We start from the raw sequence: 17028 nt of genomic DNA on the forward strand, positions 1-17028 counted from the left end.
ATTTTGGTTTTGACCAACAACTTTACCCTTTTATCCATTATATTTTCTGTTAATTCCAATACTACCCTTACTTCAAAAAATCCTTTAAGCACTTTTATCCAAACACGAATCGCTTATTTATAAAATAACTTTCAAGACTTAAAAAATACTTTAAGCACTTATGCTTAAAAGCCCACTTTTTTCAGCTAATCCAAACGGGCTCATAGTGTGTTGATGAAGTCTCTGAGTATCAAAGGTTCACGTTATATCTTTTGAGTATAAGCTTTCTAGTTTCTATGAATGATGGGGTACGTTCGTGATGCCATTGCTGTTTAATTAATGGGTGTTTTGAATGTAAAGTTGTTCTTACACAACTAATCTTTCTCCATTCCTGGATATGCATATCTGTAATGTTGGTTTTTCTATTAATGGAAGTTTCCTAATTTATTTTTCTAATCAAAATTTAGAGGAGCTTCCTAGTCTTTTACAGTTATTTTAATCAAATCAACTAAGTTAATTTAGATAGTCAAAATTGTCAAGTTTGACTTAGAATTACTCTTAATATTGTTAGTGCCTTTTGTAAACAAAAGTTAATCTTATGGAAAACTACATCTCTATCCTACTTTGACACGAATAATATACTTTACACGTGATTTTCTTCAATTTTTAAGATTGAAGTCGAAGTTCACCTCAAAATTGGTATTGACCATCAAAATTAAAGCAAATTAGGATACTTTAAGTAGCGATTAAGGAGAGGGATGATAATAGTAGAAGGGGTTCCAAGCATTGATCAATACATTTTCCTCTCATTTACTTTCTTTTTATTTCCCACGTGGTGTTTGATATTTATTTCGGGTACGGCTAATACGCACTCATCTCTGAAAATTTTACTTTAAGGGTAAAACGCTCCCTATTAAAGACGATTTCATGCCTAGATTTCGAACTCGAGACTTTCATTAACTATACTCCACCATAACCTTCGGCGATTCTTCTTATTTCACTACAAGAAAGAAGATATTTGCCAATAAATTTTTTTGTTGCCATAGTATTGACTTTTGTTGTAAAAAGTACTTTTGACAACAATATTTTTTTGTTATTGCATAAACTTTTCCATCAGCTGTTATTCCAACGACGTGCAACAACTCTTTTGATGTTGCCAAAAGTACTTTTTGCAACAATAGTCAATATATGACAGCACAATTAAATTGTTTGGCAACAAAAAAAAAGTTCATTTTTAAAAGTTTCATCATATATGCCAATAATAAAACTAAATTATTGTCAAATATTGAATTTTGCCAATAATATTATTTTTGTTGCCAAAGAATTATTGTCATTTCTGTACTTTATTGTAGTGTTTACTAATTGCAAGTTGCATGTAAAGAATCAACGTTTGATTGGAAAATGCAGCTAGATTTGTCAAATGTAGAATTTACTTTATGACCTTTTATATTGAGATATATGTCATGTTGTCCCTTTATCTTGGCACAGATGCTTATTAATGCTTTAAAATTAGTACTAGTTACATACGGCATGCAGATTTAAAAATTTCAGGCAAAAGATGAAGCGTACCTACCATGTTGAGGGAATTTTAAACTTTAGTAGTTGCCTCTTTGACATCATTACTCCCCTTTCTCTTCCATTATTGCTACAAGCCTACATCTACCATCATCGGATTAATTATATTCGCGTGCCTGAAGTTATTTTAAAAGTGATTAAATGACAAAAAATTAAAAAAAATTGACTACACTTAAATAAGAATCTTGAAATCGGCTATATGTGCATTTCTCATTACTATCAGCCATTACCATCATTCTCCTATGTTATGATTAAAGTCTATAATTTTATTTCGCCTAAATTATAAAAATTTGCATTTATTTCATTGCTTGTTACTGGTATGCACTACTATGACATGAGTTTGATGTTTCTTATTTTTCACACATAATAAACAAGAAATGGAGAATAATATGAGGAATAATTTCAATAATATAAAATTTAGCATAAAATATTACACTCATGTAGTCATATTTTTAATTTACAACCGCATAGCCAACTTTTCGTTTTTTTACAACAGTATTTATACACACGATATACAACGTTATACACTTAGTGTAAACAATGAATCAACCTTGTATAAAAGTGTATAATAATGTATATAAGGGTCATTTCGAGTAATATTAGAAATATGGGCCATTTTGAGTAAATATTCTCTCCAAATAGACATAGACTATGGGTGTCTCAGTATGGAGGAAAACATTTTCCAATTTTCTCATGTTAGTTTGGTCAAAAACTTTGGAAAATATTTTCTTTAGGAAAATAAATTTCTTAAAAATGAGCAAAATGACTTTCCTAATGAAAGTAGGAAAAACAAGTCTCACAAATGACATTCCACCAACCTCCCCACCCCCCAACCACACCCCCTCCGTTTTTTTTTTTTTTTGGGGTTTTTTTTATAGCAAACAAGCAACACCTCCCGGACGCAACACCCCTCTATTTATTTTTTTGATTTTCTACACCACACGCCCCACCTCCACCCCTCCTCACGAAACTTTATATATTTTATTTTACTTTTACAAAAAGAAATAAAAAAGCTTGTGCGGTTAAATTTGGTGTGGGGGTGGGTGGTTGTGGTTAGGGGTAGGGTGGGTGAAGATGAAGTGCGTTCGAGGGTGGTGGTGTGGGATTTGGTTCGGGGGTAGGTGGGATGGGTAGTGGGTGGTAGGGTTGGTAGGGCTTGGGTGGCTAATTCTGAAAAATGTTTTTACTAGCCAATCGAACATGAGAAAATAAGTAAGAAATTCGCTTATTTTTCACTACCCTACCGAATATGAGAAAAAAAAGTAAACATTCACGTATTTTTCAAGAACACATCTTTCAAGAAAACATTTTCCCGCATACTGAACACACACTATATCTCAATCTTCAATAACAACAATAATTATATAAATCTTCTGTCACTGTCATGTTTCATGAATGGACCCTTTTCATTCATTACTCAACTATCTACGTTAGTACAAATTATGATTGTTTAATCCTCAATTTATAATGTTTAATCAGACATAACTAAGTGGGGTCCTTCTTTCTTTTTTTTTTTTTTTTTTTTTGAGGAGTTTTGTAACTTAAAAGTGAAGTTTAAGGTGCAGTTATGCGAGAAAACAAATGGAGAGTGACTAGACTACAAATATACAAAAGATAGTCAACAAAATACAGCAGAGGAAACACGTGTCCAATGCCCTACTGGTCTTTGAACCTCGTGTTGAACTACGTGGCATGCTACAATCCAACAAGGTCTGAAAAAGCACAAGTCTGAAAAGAAAAAAGGAACATCAAAAAAAAAAAAAAAAACCAAAATCGCCGTTGGATTGTTTGGCTGCCCAAGTTGCCAATCAAAAAACAATCTTTTTTTGGTGACATCACATAAGACAGTGGTTATAATTTTACAGTCCTAGAAATAGAATTTTCAATCTCTCGTACTTGCCATTTTGGCTCTGTCTCTGTAACAAAAAGTCGTTAAAGACAGGACATTTAGAGTGACAGGGCTAGTGGGGTTTTTTTTTTTGGTCTTTAGATTAATAAAGGAATATGCTTCTTGCTAGAAAATGGTTCCTTACAGTTTCAGATAATATGCTGATGTCGGTTCTTTAATCTGAGAATCTTGTTATATGTACTATACTGAATTGTGACCATTGCATATATAAAGGCAGACCCTATAGGCATTTTGCTCTCTCCTTTGGCTCTTTCTTCAATCAGGTAACTTTTTCTTCTTTTTAGTGTTGATATTTGATATAATTGTGTTTTTTTTTTTTTTTTTTTTTTTTTTTTTTTTTCAGTTCTTGAAGACAGTATGAAGTAGTTGTTGACAGTTATATTGATGTTACTGTTAGATTGTCATTCTGTTTCACGAGTTATATATATGTCCATTTCTGTTTTAAAGAATTCTTTTTTGCCAGCATGCCCTAATTTTTGTTGTCGAAAATAGGAATCAGTTTTTCATTGAATTATTATTGTCCCTTCTTGCTAAATTTTGAATCTTTATCATTGGCTGCTACTTTTGGACTACTTCAAATCAATGCGATATTTGGTACCAGCCATTGGTTGGTTTGTGATTTACTATGTAGTTCCCTTTTTAGTTACATTGAGGAGTTAAATTTGGTTTCTCTTTGGAAGATTCTGCATCTGCGAAGCTTGTACTTTTGATATAGTTTTCTGTGTTGATTACTTATGGGGGCTAGATACATGCTTCAATCATGATTATTGACTAAAATCTAAGATGTAATGTATTTTCTCTTCCTTGCAGTTGTTTTTTTTTTTTTTTTTCCCGCTTGCCCTAAGTTTTGTGCCTTTCTTGAAACTAGGAATCAGCTTTTCATTGAATTATTGTACCTTTTTGCTAAATTTTGAATCCTTATTAGTGGCTGCTAGTATGAGACTACTTCAAAAATCAGCACTTCCCTGAGTAGTTTCTTTCTTAGTTACAATGAGTAGTTAAATTTGGTTCTTTTAGAAGATTGTGCACCCAATGCTTGTACTTTTAATAGAGTTTTCAGTGTTAAGTTGATTAAATTTGGGGCTAAAATTTAACATATATTGTATTTTCTCTTCTTTGCAGTTGGTTCATGTGAAGTAGAATTCACTGGGAAGAACTTTGATCCAACAAAGTGGCGGGGATCTAATATTACTGCTAGCTGAATGGGGTCTGATAAGCAGTCCAGTGGTCTGCTTGATACTTTAAAAATGGAGAGAGTTAGGACAATCTTAACTCACTCTTATCCTTATCCACACGAGCATTCGCGGCATTTGTTCATCGCAGTGTTTGTGGGATGCTTATTTTTTATATCATCAGATAACATTCATACACTTATTCAGAAGTTAGATAGCAATGTCAAGTGGTGGTCAATGTACGCCTGTCTGCTTGGATTCTTTTACTTCTTTTCATCTCCATTTATAGGGAAGACAATCAAACCAAGTTATTCAAATTTTAGTCGTTGGTAAGTCTTTTCTTTCTATATCTGGCTTAATAATTAGTAAATAAATTGATGAAAATGGTAATGAGAGAATTGCCTTTTTGCAGGTATATAGCTTGGATACTTGTCGCTGCTCTCTATCATCTTCCCAGTTTTCAATCTATGGGAGTTGATCTCAGGATGAACCTGTCTTTGTTTCTTACCTTATTTGTCTCGTCCATTTTGTTTCTTCTCGTTTTCCATGTTATATTTCTTGGACTTTGGTATCTTGGCCTTGTTGCTCGTGTGGCTGGAAAGAGGCCTGAGATCCTGACAATTATGCAAAATTGTGCTGTAAGTTTCTGGAAAACTTTGTAAGATGATACTCCCTCTATTTTAATTTGTTTGTCTTACTTTCCTTTTTAGTCTATTTCAAAAAGAATGCCTGTTTCCTAATTTTGCAACTCCTTAATTTTAATATCTCACATTGCATGTTTAAGACCACAAGATTATAGAGCATTTTGGTACATTATACATATCTTTGTTTAAGATCACAAGATTTAAAAATCTTCTTTACTTTCTTAAACTTCATGCCCATTCAAACTAAGACACATAAATTGAAACAGAGGGACTGAGGGAGTATAAAGTAACTGGGGCCTTTTGACTTATTTTTCATCATCTCTGTAGGTTTTAAGCATAGCATGCTGTGTGTTTTATAGTCACTGTGGTAACCTTGCTGTAGTGAGGGAAAAGACATTTGACCGGAGGAATTCTGGTTGGTTTTCCTTGTGGAACAAGGAAGAGCGGAACACTTGGCTTACAAAACTCATAGGCATGACTGAGTTGAAAGATCAAGTTTGCAAATCTTGGTTTGCTCCAGTTGGGTCGGCCAGTGATTACCCCTTTTTGTCCAAGTGGGTCATCTATGGAGAGGTATTTGTCTCACATAGTTCTGTTTCTCATTTTTTTTTCACTTGATATAATGGAGGATCTTATGCTGTGGCCTTTTTTTTTTTCTTCTGAACTTTTACCTTTCAGTTAACTTGCAACGGCTCATGTGCAGAATCGTCAAATGAAATTTCTCCGTTATATTCGTTGTGGGCCACTTTTATAGGCCTCTACATTGCAAATTACGTTGTGGAAAGGTCATCAGGGTGAGTAGCTCGAATATTTGTTCACATAATAAAGTCATTTAAAGATGAAGAGCTTCTATACTTTTCTTATGAGGGCAAATGTATTACTGTGTCATTATAGAAAAGCAAGTCACCCATATTCTGGTTGCAATTATGACTAATGCTACCTGGTTGGTTCGATAAGGCACATCAGCCTATTCAAAATCAGAAAGCTTTTAATATAAAAGGAAATCTTGAGTAAATTATGATAATAATTTTATTTGCCGACTTTAATCTGAAATCTTGCCTGCTTGGAGTGAATTGTAAGAACCATTATGCTAGATTTACTTGTCTGCTAACAGTTCAGCCTATAATGATTAACAGATGGGCTCTCTCGCGTCCTTTGTCACTCAAAGAGTTCGAGAAATTGAAGAAAAAGCAAACGAAACCTGAGTTCTTGGATATGGTTCCTTGGTATTCAGGGTATGTTCTTTCGTTATACCTCTTACGTTTCCCCTTCCATCTGCGGGGCCAGTATTCTGTAGTGAAAAAAAGCTTTATCAATCTTCTTAATAGAACACGCTGAGTTGCAGGACATCTGCCGATTTATTCAAGACAATGTTTGACCTGCTGGTATCCGTAACTTTGTTTGTTGGACGCTTTGATATGCGAATGATGCAGGTAACATATATGATGTTCTAAATTCCTTCAAAATATATTCAACTTTCAGAGTGAATTTCCTATTGCGACAACTTACGAGATGCTGCCATTTTTATTTTTAAGATTTTAGAATGATCAAGTATCAAAATGTTTCCTCCTTTTGATAAAAATTCATTTCACATGTTAATGAAATGATGAGTGTACAATGGATTTGTATTTTTGATGATACAAGGCAACACAATGGACTTGATAAGCAAATCAACTATGGTTTGCGGTCCCATGTTAATGAAATGATGAGTGTACAATGGATTTGTATTTTTGATGATACAAGGCAACTACTATGGTTTGCGGCCCCTACTACATCTGCCTTTACAATATTTACTATATTTTGGACGTTCCGGATACAGCACCCCCCCCCCCCCCCCCCCCAATTTTTTTTTTTTTTTTTTACTATTTGAAATCCAACACTCTTTGACACCTGAGATTCCGTATCGAGTAGATACTTCCGCAGGAGCATATTATATTTTTTGGTTAAATACATTACGAGATGTTTTTCCATACTTTCCGCATTCAGTTCTAGTTATTTCTGCACCTTCTAATTGACCTGAACAACATATACGGACCCCCTCCACCCCTTTTCATTACTAATGGAATGCCCTTCATTATTTTACTAAAAATGGAATGAAAAGATGTTTCCATGAATTTAATTGATCTTGCTAATTTCTCCTTGTGCTTATAATTGATATAGTTTGGTTGACCTTTCATTGTCCTAAAATTCTCCGATGGTTAGGCGGCCATGAGCAGGGTTGAAGATGGGGCTAAGCAGGAGGATCTGTTGTATGATCAGTTTAGTGAAAAGGATGGTCTGTGGTTTGACTTCATGGCAGATACAGGAGATGGTGGAAATTCTTCCTACAGTGTGGCTCGGCTTCTTGCTCAACCTTCACTCCGTCTCCAAGTCAATGGTTCAATGCTTAAACTGCCACGTGGAGACATGCTTCTTATTGGGGGTGACCTTGCGTAAGATCCTACTTCTCTCTGTACCATTAGTTGGTCTTTTGCATAATACTGAGACATTCTGATAGCCTCGTCTTATGTCTTAAAACTGACCAATTAATTACACTGACCAAGTTTGCACCCATGTCATTTACCTGGAGTAATAATGTGTTTGGCACTATGTATATTCTGCTAGTACATTTTATGTTTCCTGGAGCAGCTTTTGTTATTTACTTATTCTGTTAATTTGCCAAGTTACGCGTAGAAGTTTCTCATTTTAGACAAAGATAAAGATTCATGATGTTTATTTTATGAAGTTAGTCGCCAAAACTAGTTTTTCTATCTATTTAATGCAGCCTCTGATCCATCTAATGATAACATATAATGACTACACGATACATACTTTTATTTATCCTTGCATCAATTGCAGGCTGAGGAGATCTTTACAGGATATGGTATTTTTGTGAGGCTTGTCTAGTCAGATTGATTATCATTTATGGTACAATAATGAAAAGATACTATTATAAATAAATAAATAAATAGAGAAATTAATAATGATAAAAGTCCTAATTTTAAGATAAGTAGAAGTATATTCTATCATATATCGTACAATAATGAAAAGATACTATTATAATTAAATAAATAGAGAAATTAGTAATGATAAAAGTCCTAATTTTAAGATAAGTAGAAGTAAGAAGAGATGATTTCATATACCTCAATTCCTATTCAATTGATTTCAGATAAGTAGAAGTAAATAGAATATGATTCCTGCTGCAATTTTTTGGTGTATTTGGACTGAGAGGAACAAGAGATGTTTTCATGATACCTCAATTCCTATTCAAGCTCTTAAAGCCAAATGCTTAGTTAATCTTTTTTGCTGGACAATGTTGTCCCCAGTATCTAATACTGAACATTTCTTAGATTTTATTAGTACTCTAACTTTAGAAGGAATCAATGTATAGGGGCCTGCAATTCTCTTTTGTTTTTTTGCCTATCTGTAATTACGCCCCTGTAATTATGCATCTACTTGATCAAGTAAATTGGTATGGAAGCAATTTCATTTCTTCAGCATTTAAATGCATAAATGTTGAATCCACTAAGTTTTGGGCATATTACCAAGCAAGCTATCCGTGACGCCAATACTCATACTTTTTGTGCTAGAGAACTCAATATGTTTTGCCTCTTTATTCATAAAAAAGAAAAACTGTTCTGCCTCTTTACTTCATTTAGAACTAACAACAGGACGACAGAATGCTGTTGAAATTGTTAAACTAATAATTATTTCTTTTTTCTCATGTTGTATAGGTATCCTAATCCATCATCATTTACATATGAGAAGCGTCTTTTTCGTCCCTTTGAATATGCTCTTCAGCCTCCTATGTGGTATAAGGAAGAGCATATTGCTGTAAGTAAGCCTGAATTGCCTCCAGAGGTGGATGAACTTAGGCAGTATGATGGACCTCAGTGTTTTGTCATCCCTGGAAACCATGGTCAGTATAGTTTCTTAGCCTGTACCTCCTGATTTTTTTTTACTTCCTTACAACATCTTTGGCCAAGCTTCTCCAAGGCCAAAAGTGCTTTTATTTTTTAAAAAGTGTTTTCTTTCAAAGTTGAGGTGAATGGCCAAGCTTTTAGGGGAAGAAAAAGTGCTTTTGAGTAGAAGCAGAAGTTGTTTTTGAGAAACTGAAAAAAAGCGGTTTCTCCCCAGAAGTATTTTTTGAAAAGCACTTTTGATAAAATCACTTAGAAGTATTTTTTAAAAGCTTGGCCAAACACTAATTGCTGCTTAAAACTGTTTTTCAAATTGATTAGCCAAGCAGTTTCACCAAAAGTACTTTTTTCGAAAAGCACTTTCCAAAATAAGCTGATTTTAGAAGCTTGGCCAAACATGCTATTAGTTTCAGTAAAGCAGGATGGCTTGTTTAAGCTTGATATTCTTTATCATAATCGAAGTCCATTCTTGAATTGCAGACTGGTTTGATGGGCTTCAGACGTATATGAGGTACATTTGTCACAAGAGCTGGTTGGGTGGTTGGTTTATGCCTCAAAAGAAAAGCTATTTTGCGCTGCAGCTCCCCAGTAGGTGGTGGGTATTTGGTCTTGATCTTGCTCTCCATTGTGATATTGACATATACCAATTCAAGTTCTTCTCAGAATTAGTAAGGGATAAGGTATCTCCTCTATGCTATGAGCATAGTCGTCATGTTGATTTTCCCTTCTATCTCTATTGCTGAATATTGGAACATTTCCTGGTTGTTCAAAGATCATAGTTTCTTTATTGATACAAACAGATTTTGCAACACCAAATCAATTAAGGTTTCTCTAATATTTTGTTGATATATTATTAACTGTTACTTTTTTAAAAGTCTGTATTTGTTAGTTTTTAGATAAGTCAAATTATACACAGTCAGATGATTTATAACAAACAGTCTCTAATTACTCAGCGTTCAGATTTGGAGGCAACATCTTAGTAATCATATATTTATTAAAATTCAGACATCTTAATCATAATAAATACAAACGAAACCGTAGATTGTTTGTGTTGAGGAAATGGTGTCTTGAAAGAGGTATAGTTCACCACTGGGTTAAAGCCAAAAGACCAAAGCAATATAAGTTGATGAAAGTATGAAAGTCCATGGTATAGTTTAATTGAGATACTTGTTCTCTAGACAACAACAACAACAACAAACTCAGTGTAATCCTACTAGTGAGATACTTGTTCTTTAGTGGGACTTCAAAATCATGGGATGTGTTTTAGTTGTTTTTATTGATTTATACACTTCTCTTATGATGGGAAGATCTAGAATTGCCTTGTTACCCTCAAACTTTTTATCATTCAAATATAAAGGAGAAAGATGTTACCCCCCAGATTTCCAACTTTTCCATGAGAATAATGTGAGAATGCTTGTAACCTGTAATTTCAGGAGGGTGGTTTCTCAATAGTAGTTCTAAGTTACACTTACATCTCTTAGGGATTGTAACTCCATACAGTTTTTTCTTGGTGATCAGACCTGGAAAATACTTTGCTAGTTTGTGAATGATAGCTGTCAATTAAAAAGTGAACAAGACCTTGACTAAATTGTTAGTGCTTCTTAGTTCAGGATTCATGTATTTACTCCTTCAGGTTGTACTTCAAGCTACTAATTTAATATGAAATGAAGATTATCGAGCTTATAGTGCACTTAATGACCCACAGCTTTTTAAGGTTTTAATTCTTGCTTAATGGATGCTTTGTTCAGGTCGGGGAGAATGATTCTGTGATCATTATGACGCATGAGCCTAACTGGCTTCTTGATTGCTACTTTAATCAAAAGACTGGAAAGAATATTACCTACTTGATACGAGACCATTTAAAAGGAAGGTGTAGACTACGGATTGCTGGAGATGTGCATCACTATATGCGACATTCATATGTTCCATCAAATAAGCCTGTTTTTGTCCAACATTTACTTGTTAATGGTTGTGGCGGTGCTTTTTTGCACCCTACGCATGTCTTCAAGAATTTCAACGAGATATATGGAACTTCATATGAGACCAAAGCTTCTTACCCAACTTTTGAAGATTCAAGCAGGGTATGGAATTTAAAATATCCTATCAAAAGAGAAATTTCTGGTCGGATATATTATTTGGGTGCTTACAAGCTTATTAACATTTGCAGATTGCGTTGGGCAATATATTGAAATTTAGGAAGAAAAACTGGCAATTTGATGTTATTGGTGGCATGATATATTTCATGTTGGTCTTTTCTATGTTTCCACAGGTAATTTGTTTTTCAGATTTTTGATCTATTCTTTTAGATTTGTTCTAAGCATCAGTTCCCTCGCTGCCTCATGCCTCCTTAGACCGTGGCATGTTAATTTGAAGTCTTTGTGAGCATTATATTGTATTCAACTTTTCTAATCATTTCCCATCTGCTTCTAGTGTCAGCTAGATCACATTTTAAAAGACGACACCTTCTCGGGACGCTTGGGAACTTTCTTCGGCACAGTGTGGGATGCTTTTATGTATATGTTAGGATGCTCATATGTATCAGCAGCTGGTGCTATATTACTTTTAACAATTGCAATAGTCTTTGTGCCTTCTAAGGTGTCTTGGAAAAAGAGACTACTAATTGGGATTCTTCATGTGTCTGCGCACTTGGCTGCTGCCTTAATTCTCATGCTCTTGATGGAGTTAGCTGTTGAGACTTGTATTCGGCATAATTTACTTGCCACTTCAGGTGAGGTTTTGTATATTGTCTATGTGTGATTCAGTCGATCTGTTTACTCTTTGGTCCACATAGTTCTTTTTTTAAATTTATTCAAGTGCTTTTCCTTTTCTTTTTCTTAACTTCAATGTTATCAGTTGTTGTCCCAGTTCTGATTCTTTATATAAGCTCATTGATATTATGCCTTTTAATTCTTTGATTGTTTCTTGATAGATAGCTTCTCTGGGTAACTTGTTAAATGGAATTTACTGAACTCAGCCCTGATTCCTTGTTTCATGTTTCTTTGATTCATATTGCTTTATGTTGAACTTCTAAACTTTGTAATCCAGGTTATCACACTTTATATCAATGGTACCGGTCTGTTGAGAGTGAGCATTTTCCGGATCCAACTGGCCTTAGGGCACGTATAGAACAATGGACATTTGGCCTTTATCCAGCATGTATTAAGTATCTCATGTCTGGTTTTGATGTTCCCGAGGTAAGAAATCATATGATAGACGATGTTGCTCCATGACAATTTTGTTGATCTGTTATATTCCGTCTTCCTCTAATCTCATGCATGCAATTTTCAGGTAATGGCCGTTACCAGGAGTAATATTTGCAAAAATGGGATGGATTCTCTCTCCCGAGGGAGTGCTGTAATCTATTATGCATCGGTCTTCCTTTATTTTTGGGTCTTATCAACTCCGGTGGTTTCGTTGATACTTGGAAGCTACCTATACATTTCCATTAATTGGCTTCACATGCATTTCGATGAAGCATTTTCATCACTCCGCATTGCAAATTACAAGGCATTTACACGGTTCCATATCAATAGCAAAGGCGATCTTGAAGTTTTCACCCTTGCAGTCGATAAGGTGAGATATCGCCATCCCAATCTATGGCAGTTGAACATTTAGCCAATTGCCAACATTTCCTGATTTATTTTTCCTAATTATAATGAAGCGTGTAACTTTATAAGGAATAGTTTTTGCCAGGTGGTAGATACTATCAAAGCCACTTTGTCTATTTGGGTCTGTTTTCCACTATCCTTTTCTGCAAAAGCTTCCGAAAAAGTAATCTTCCTGACAAAAATTGTCCAATCAAGTTTCTGGACAAACTTTTATATAGCCGATCTCAACTTATTGGGATTGAGGCATAGTTCACTGTTAACTGATTTTTGAAGCTTTTTTGAAGAGAACAACTACTTGTAGGTGAATCAAACATCAGCTATTTACACTTGATGTATGATTTTGCAGGTTCCAAAAGAATGGAAATTGGATCCAAATTGGGACGGGGAGTCAAAAGAACCAAGTTATCTCCAGAAGTTCCCTAGCAAATGGAGAGCTAAGGCCCTTCATCAGGACCCTGTAAATAGTGTGCGAATTATTGATCGCTTTGTTATTGAACAGAAAGAAAAATCTGATTCAGAACTATCGAACGGGTCACTTAACCAATGACTTGCTTGATTACTAAAATGTCATTTTGTACAGATGTTGTAGGTTAAAGTACTTAGATGGTAGTTGATATATAGGAAGTTGGCTGGATAGAAACAGGATTGTAAAAGGCAAATCCAAGACCCATTGGGATCATAGTTGGGAAAATGAAAAAAGAGGAGAGGAAAATCCTGGTCAGTCATAATACTTTCTTTTACATGTACCACTATTATCTTTGTAGGCAATTTTGTCTATTGTCTTGTAATTTCACATTATGAGATAGTAGTAGTATCTTGTGGCTGGTGAAATCAAGAACCTGCATCACATGACTTAATTGAAACTTGTTAAAGATCGAGTTGTCTGTTCATAGTTTAACTCCACTTTTGTCATTCTTCACCTATGTGCTTTCCTCGCGGATCGAGTTGTCTGTTCATAGTTTAACTCCACTTTTGTCATTCTTCACCTATGTGCTTTCCTCGCGGATTATTGAGGCAAAGCATACGAGGAAACGTCAGTATGCACGAGAAGTTCAGAACCAGTGCTGAAATCGTCATTACACTGGATGGTTTGGCTTTGTGTTGGTAACTACTATCAAAATTGTTTTCTTTTTGTGCCCCTCATAGAAATGAAGCGTATTAATGCAAAATGCCAATTCAACAACTACCTTGTTACTAGTGATGATTTCTTTAGATCATAGGGTCAAATATTTTCCAGGTTCAAGCTTCTGGAGAAGTTTAATATGGCACTTATTTCACTGCAATGTTATTCTGTTCTTTCGCAAAATAAAGAAAGAAATTGAGGTTTTACCTTTGATAAAACCAAATGTATATCATGACCTTGTTCCACTATAAAGTTTATCGGGGAAATAGGGTAAATAGTATTAAACATTCTTATATTATTACTTAACTACAAATTTTCTTCCTATATCTTAAAATCAAACAAGTACACTCCTGTATTGAGGAAATATTACACAATAAGCTTGAATAATATTTTAGGTTTACGAGGGCATTAAGTGTTTAGATTCGAAAAATATAGACTATATATGAAACTAAATATACTAAAATGGACTAATTAAAGACAAATCAAAACAAAAAATATAAAGTTGTTGTATATTTGATTTGACTATGTTTCTTTGAGCCGAGCGTCTATCGGAAATAACATATCTACCCCGCAAAGGTAAAGGTAAGGTTTGCGTACATCCTACCCTCCCCAGACGGCTAGACTGCACTTGTGGGATTACACTGGGTATGTTGTTATTGTTGTTGTATATTTGATTTGATGAAATGTGAGAAAGAGAATAAACACAGGGGAATACTCGTGTATATTGCAATATCACTAATAACGAACATAAATTTCATAAAATTAGAGGAAACTAGAGAAATAGAGGAAGCTAGAGAAAGACACTTAATAATTACATCCTTAATGTACCTTAATTCTGATTTCCTCTTTAAGATATATTATATTTATATTAAATAAATAGTCATGACATAAGTTATCCTGATTAGACAATAACAGGGATATTAATGCCGCATTATGTACGACATGAAAAGAAAGACCATCATAATCCTACAGAATTTAGGAAGTGTAACGTAAATCGTAAGCCAAGTAGTAATTCTAAACCTTTTCTATCAGTTTTTGACATCTATATATACCCATCTAATCTCTAACACTTGATCATCTTCTCTTAATTAAAGAAATAAATAAATCTTTCTTCTCTGTTCAAACAATTGATTTATCATGGCTGGTGGGAACTTTATCGACCCCGAGGGTGGCGAGTACCCAGGGAAGCTAACACGTTACGTGGCGATTACTTGTATCATGGCAGCCATGGGAGGGTTGATATTTGGTTATGACATTGGTATTTCTGGCGGAGTTACTTCTATGACTCCTTTCTCCAACGCTTCTTCATGTCTGTTTATCGAAAAGAAAAGAGGCACTCAACACATCCACCAACCAGTACTGCAAGTTCGATAGCCAGTTGCTCGCCCATTTTACCTCTTCCGTCTATGTGGCTGCCCTGGTCGCCTAGGTTGTGGCTTCTCACGTTAGTAATAAACACGTCAGGAAACTGACTCTGTTCCTTGGAGGTCTCTTCTTCTTGATTGGCGCCGTTCTCAACGCTGCTGCTGTCCACTTTACCATGCTCGTCTTGGGTCGGATCCTTCTTGGTGTTGGTGTCGGGTTTTCTAATCAGTCTGTCCCTATTTATTTGTCCGAGATTTCCCCCTACAAGTACAGGGGTACTTTCAACGTCTTGTTCCAATTGGCCATCTCTTGATAGCCAATATATTCAATTTCCTAACGAACAAGATCTCTGGCGGTTGGGGCTGGTACGTCAGCTTAGGAGGTGCAGCCGTGCCAGCACAAGTCATCTTGTTTTCGTCCATGTTTCTCTCCGATAGTCCAAGTTCGTTGATAGATAGGGGAAAGGCAAAGGAGGCAGAACAACTTTTGAAAAAGATCAGGGGAGTAGATAATGTCAAGGCTGAATTCGATGACCTTGTGGAGGCGAGCAAAGCATCCAAGAAAGTAGAAAAGCCGTGGAAAAACCTTCTGAAAGTCCGAAAGTACAGACCCCAGTTGATTTTATCGACTCTAATTCTGTCCTTCCAGCAGCTCACGGGAATTAACGTGGTCATGTTCTATGCTCCGGTGCTTTTCCAAACTCTAGGCTTTAAGAGTAATGCTTCCCTAATGTCCGCTGTCATCACCGGCGCTGTCAACGTTGGTGCAACTTTTGTTTCAGTCTATTGTACAGATAGGTACGTAAGGTACGGTAGGAGGGTACTGCTCCTCTTGGCTGGCTTACAAATGTGGGTATTCCAGGGATTAGTGGCATTTCTTATTGGATGGAAATTCGGAATATCGGGGGGCGCAACAGTTTAGCCTCAGTGGTATGCAATATTAGCGGTTCTCTGCATTTGTGTATTCGTGGCTGCTTTGGCATTTTCATGGGGTCCATTGGGATAGTTGGTTCCAAGTGAGATATCTCCACTCGAAGTTCGATCTGCAGCACAGTGTGTTACCGTCTCCATGAACATGTTTTTCACGTTTGGTGTGGCTCAGATTTTCTTGAAGATGCTCTGGTGGATGAAGTTCGGTCCGTTCATCTTCTTCGCGGCGTTTGTGTTTATAATGACTCTGTTTGTTTTCTTATACGTGTCCGAAACCAAGAATATACCCATTGAAGAGATGTCCCTTGTCTGGAGAGAGCATTGGCACAGGAAGACGTACGTGGATGATGTTGACAATGCAGAATCCAAGCCACAAGGGAAGACCGCAAAGGAGATAGTCTAGGGTAGTATTATAGGATTAGCAAAGTTTAATGTTTTGGAATTTTCGGTACAATTGACTTTGTTATTTTTTTCATAGTACTTGTGTGTTCTCTTTCTATTCGATATATTCTTGTTTCTGATTTATTTTGATTCCCATTAAGGCTACCAAAAGTGGGACTAACTAGGCTAAGGTTACTGAATAACAGTAATAATTTGGTTTAAGAAAGTGAAATTTTTTTGTGCCTACAAAACGGAAAGGTTGCCAGTTCAGGAAAGGTAATAAACTGACGGATATAATTATGATTCTTAAAGATTGTTAGGCTTCGATTCATTCTGATTTCTACTATTCTTGTCCGGAAAAGCTTCCAATTCTGGAACGCTTTTATATAGCCAATAATAACTTATTGAGATTGAGGGGTAGCTCATTATTGATCGATTCTTGAA

At 35.4% G+C, this 17028-nt stretch overlaps 1 protein-coding gene and 1 pseudogene across 1 annotated transcript; both read left to right on the forward strand.

Moving 5' to 3' along the window:
• Positions 1-3377: 3377 nt before the first annotated feature.
• On the forward strand, positions 3378-13658 carry LOC132033339 (uncharacterized). The gene is made up of 16 exons (XM_059423291.1): positions 3378-3726; positions 4586-4964; positions 5048-5273; positions 5607-5852; positions 5958-6073; positions 6416-6514; positions 6625-6712; positions 7482-7711; positions 8993-9177; positions 9659-9858; positions 10927-11259; positions 11346-11447; positions 11609-11906; positions 12224-12372; positions 12467-12751; positions 13133-13658. Exons 2-16 carry the CDS (start codon positions 4666-4668, stop codon positions 13331-13333), a joined length of 3057 nt encoding a protein of 1018 aa, XP_059279274.1. The 5' UTR covers positions 3378-3726; positions 4586-4665; the 3' UTR covers positions 13334-13658.
• Positions 13659-14490: 832 nt separating this feature from the next.
• LOC132033340 (sugar carrier protein C-like) lies at positions 14491-16749 on the forward strand (annotated as a pseudogene).
• The last annotated feature ends 279 nt before the right edge of the window (positions 16750-17028 follow it).

The sequence above is a fragment of the Lycium ferocissimum genome, chromosome 10, assembly GCF_029784015.1.
Source record: "Lycium ferocissimum isolate CSIRO_LF1 chromosome 10, AGI_CSIRO_Lferr_CH_V1, whole genome shotgun sequence".
NCBI classification, from domain to species: Eukaryota; Viridiplantae; Streptophyta; class Magnoliopsida; order Solanales; family Solanaceae; genus Lycium; species Lycium ferocissimum.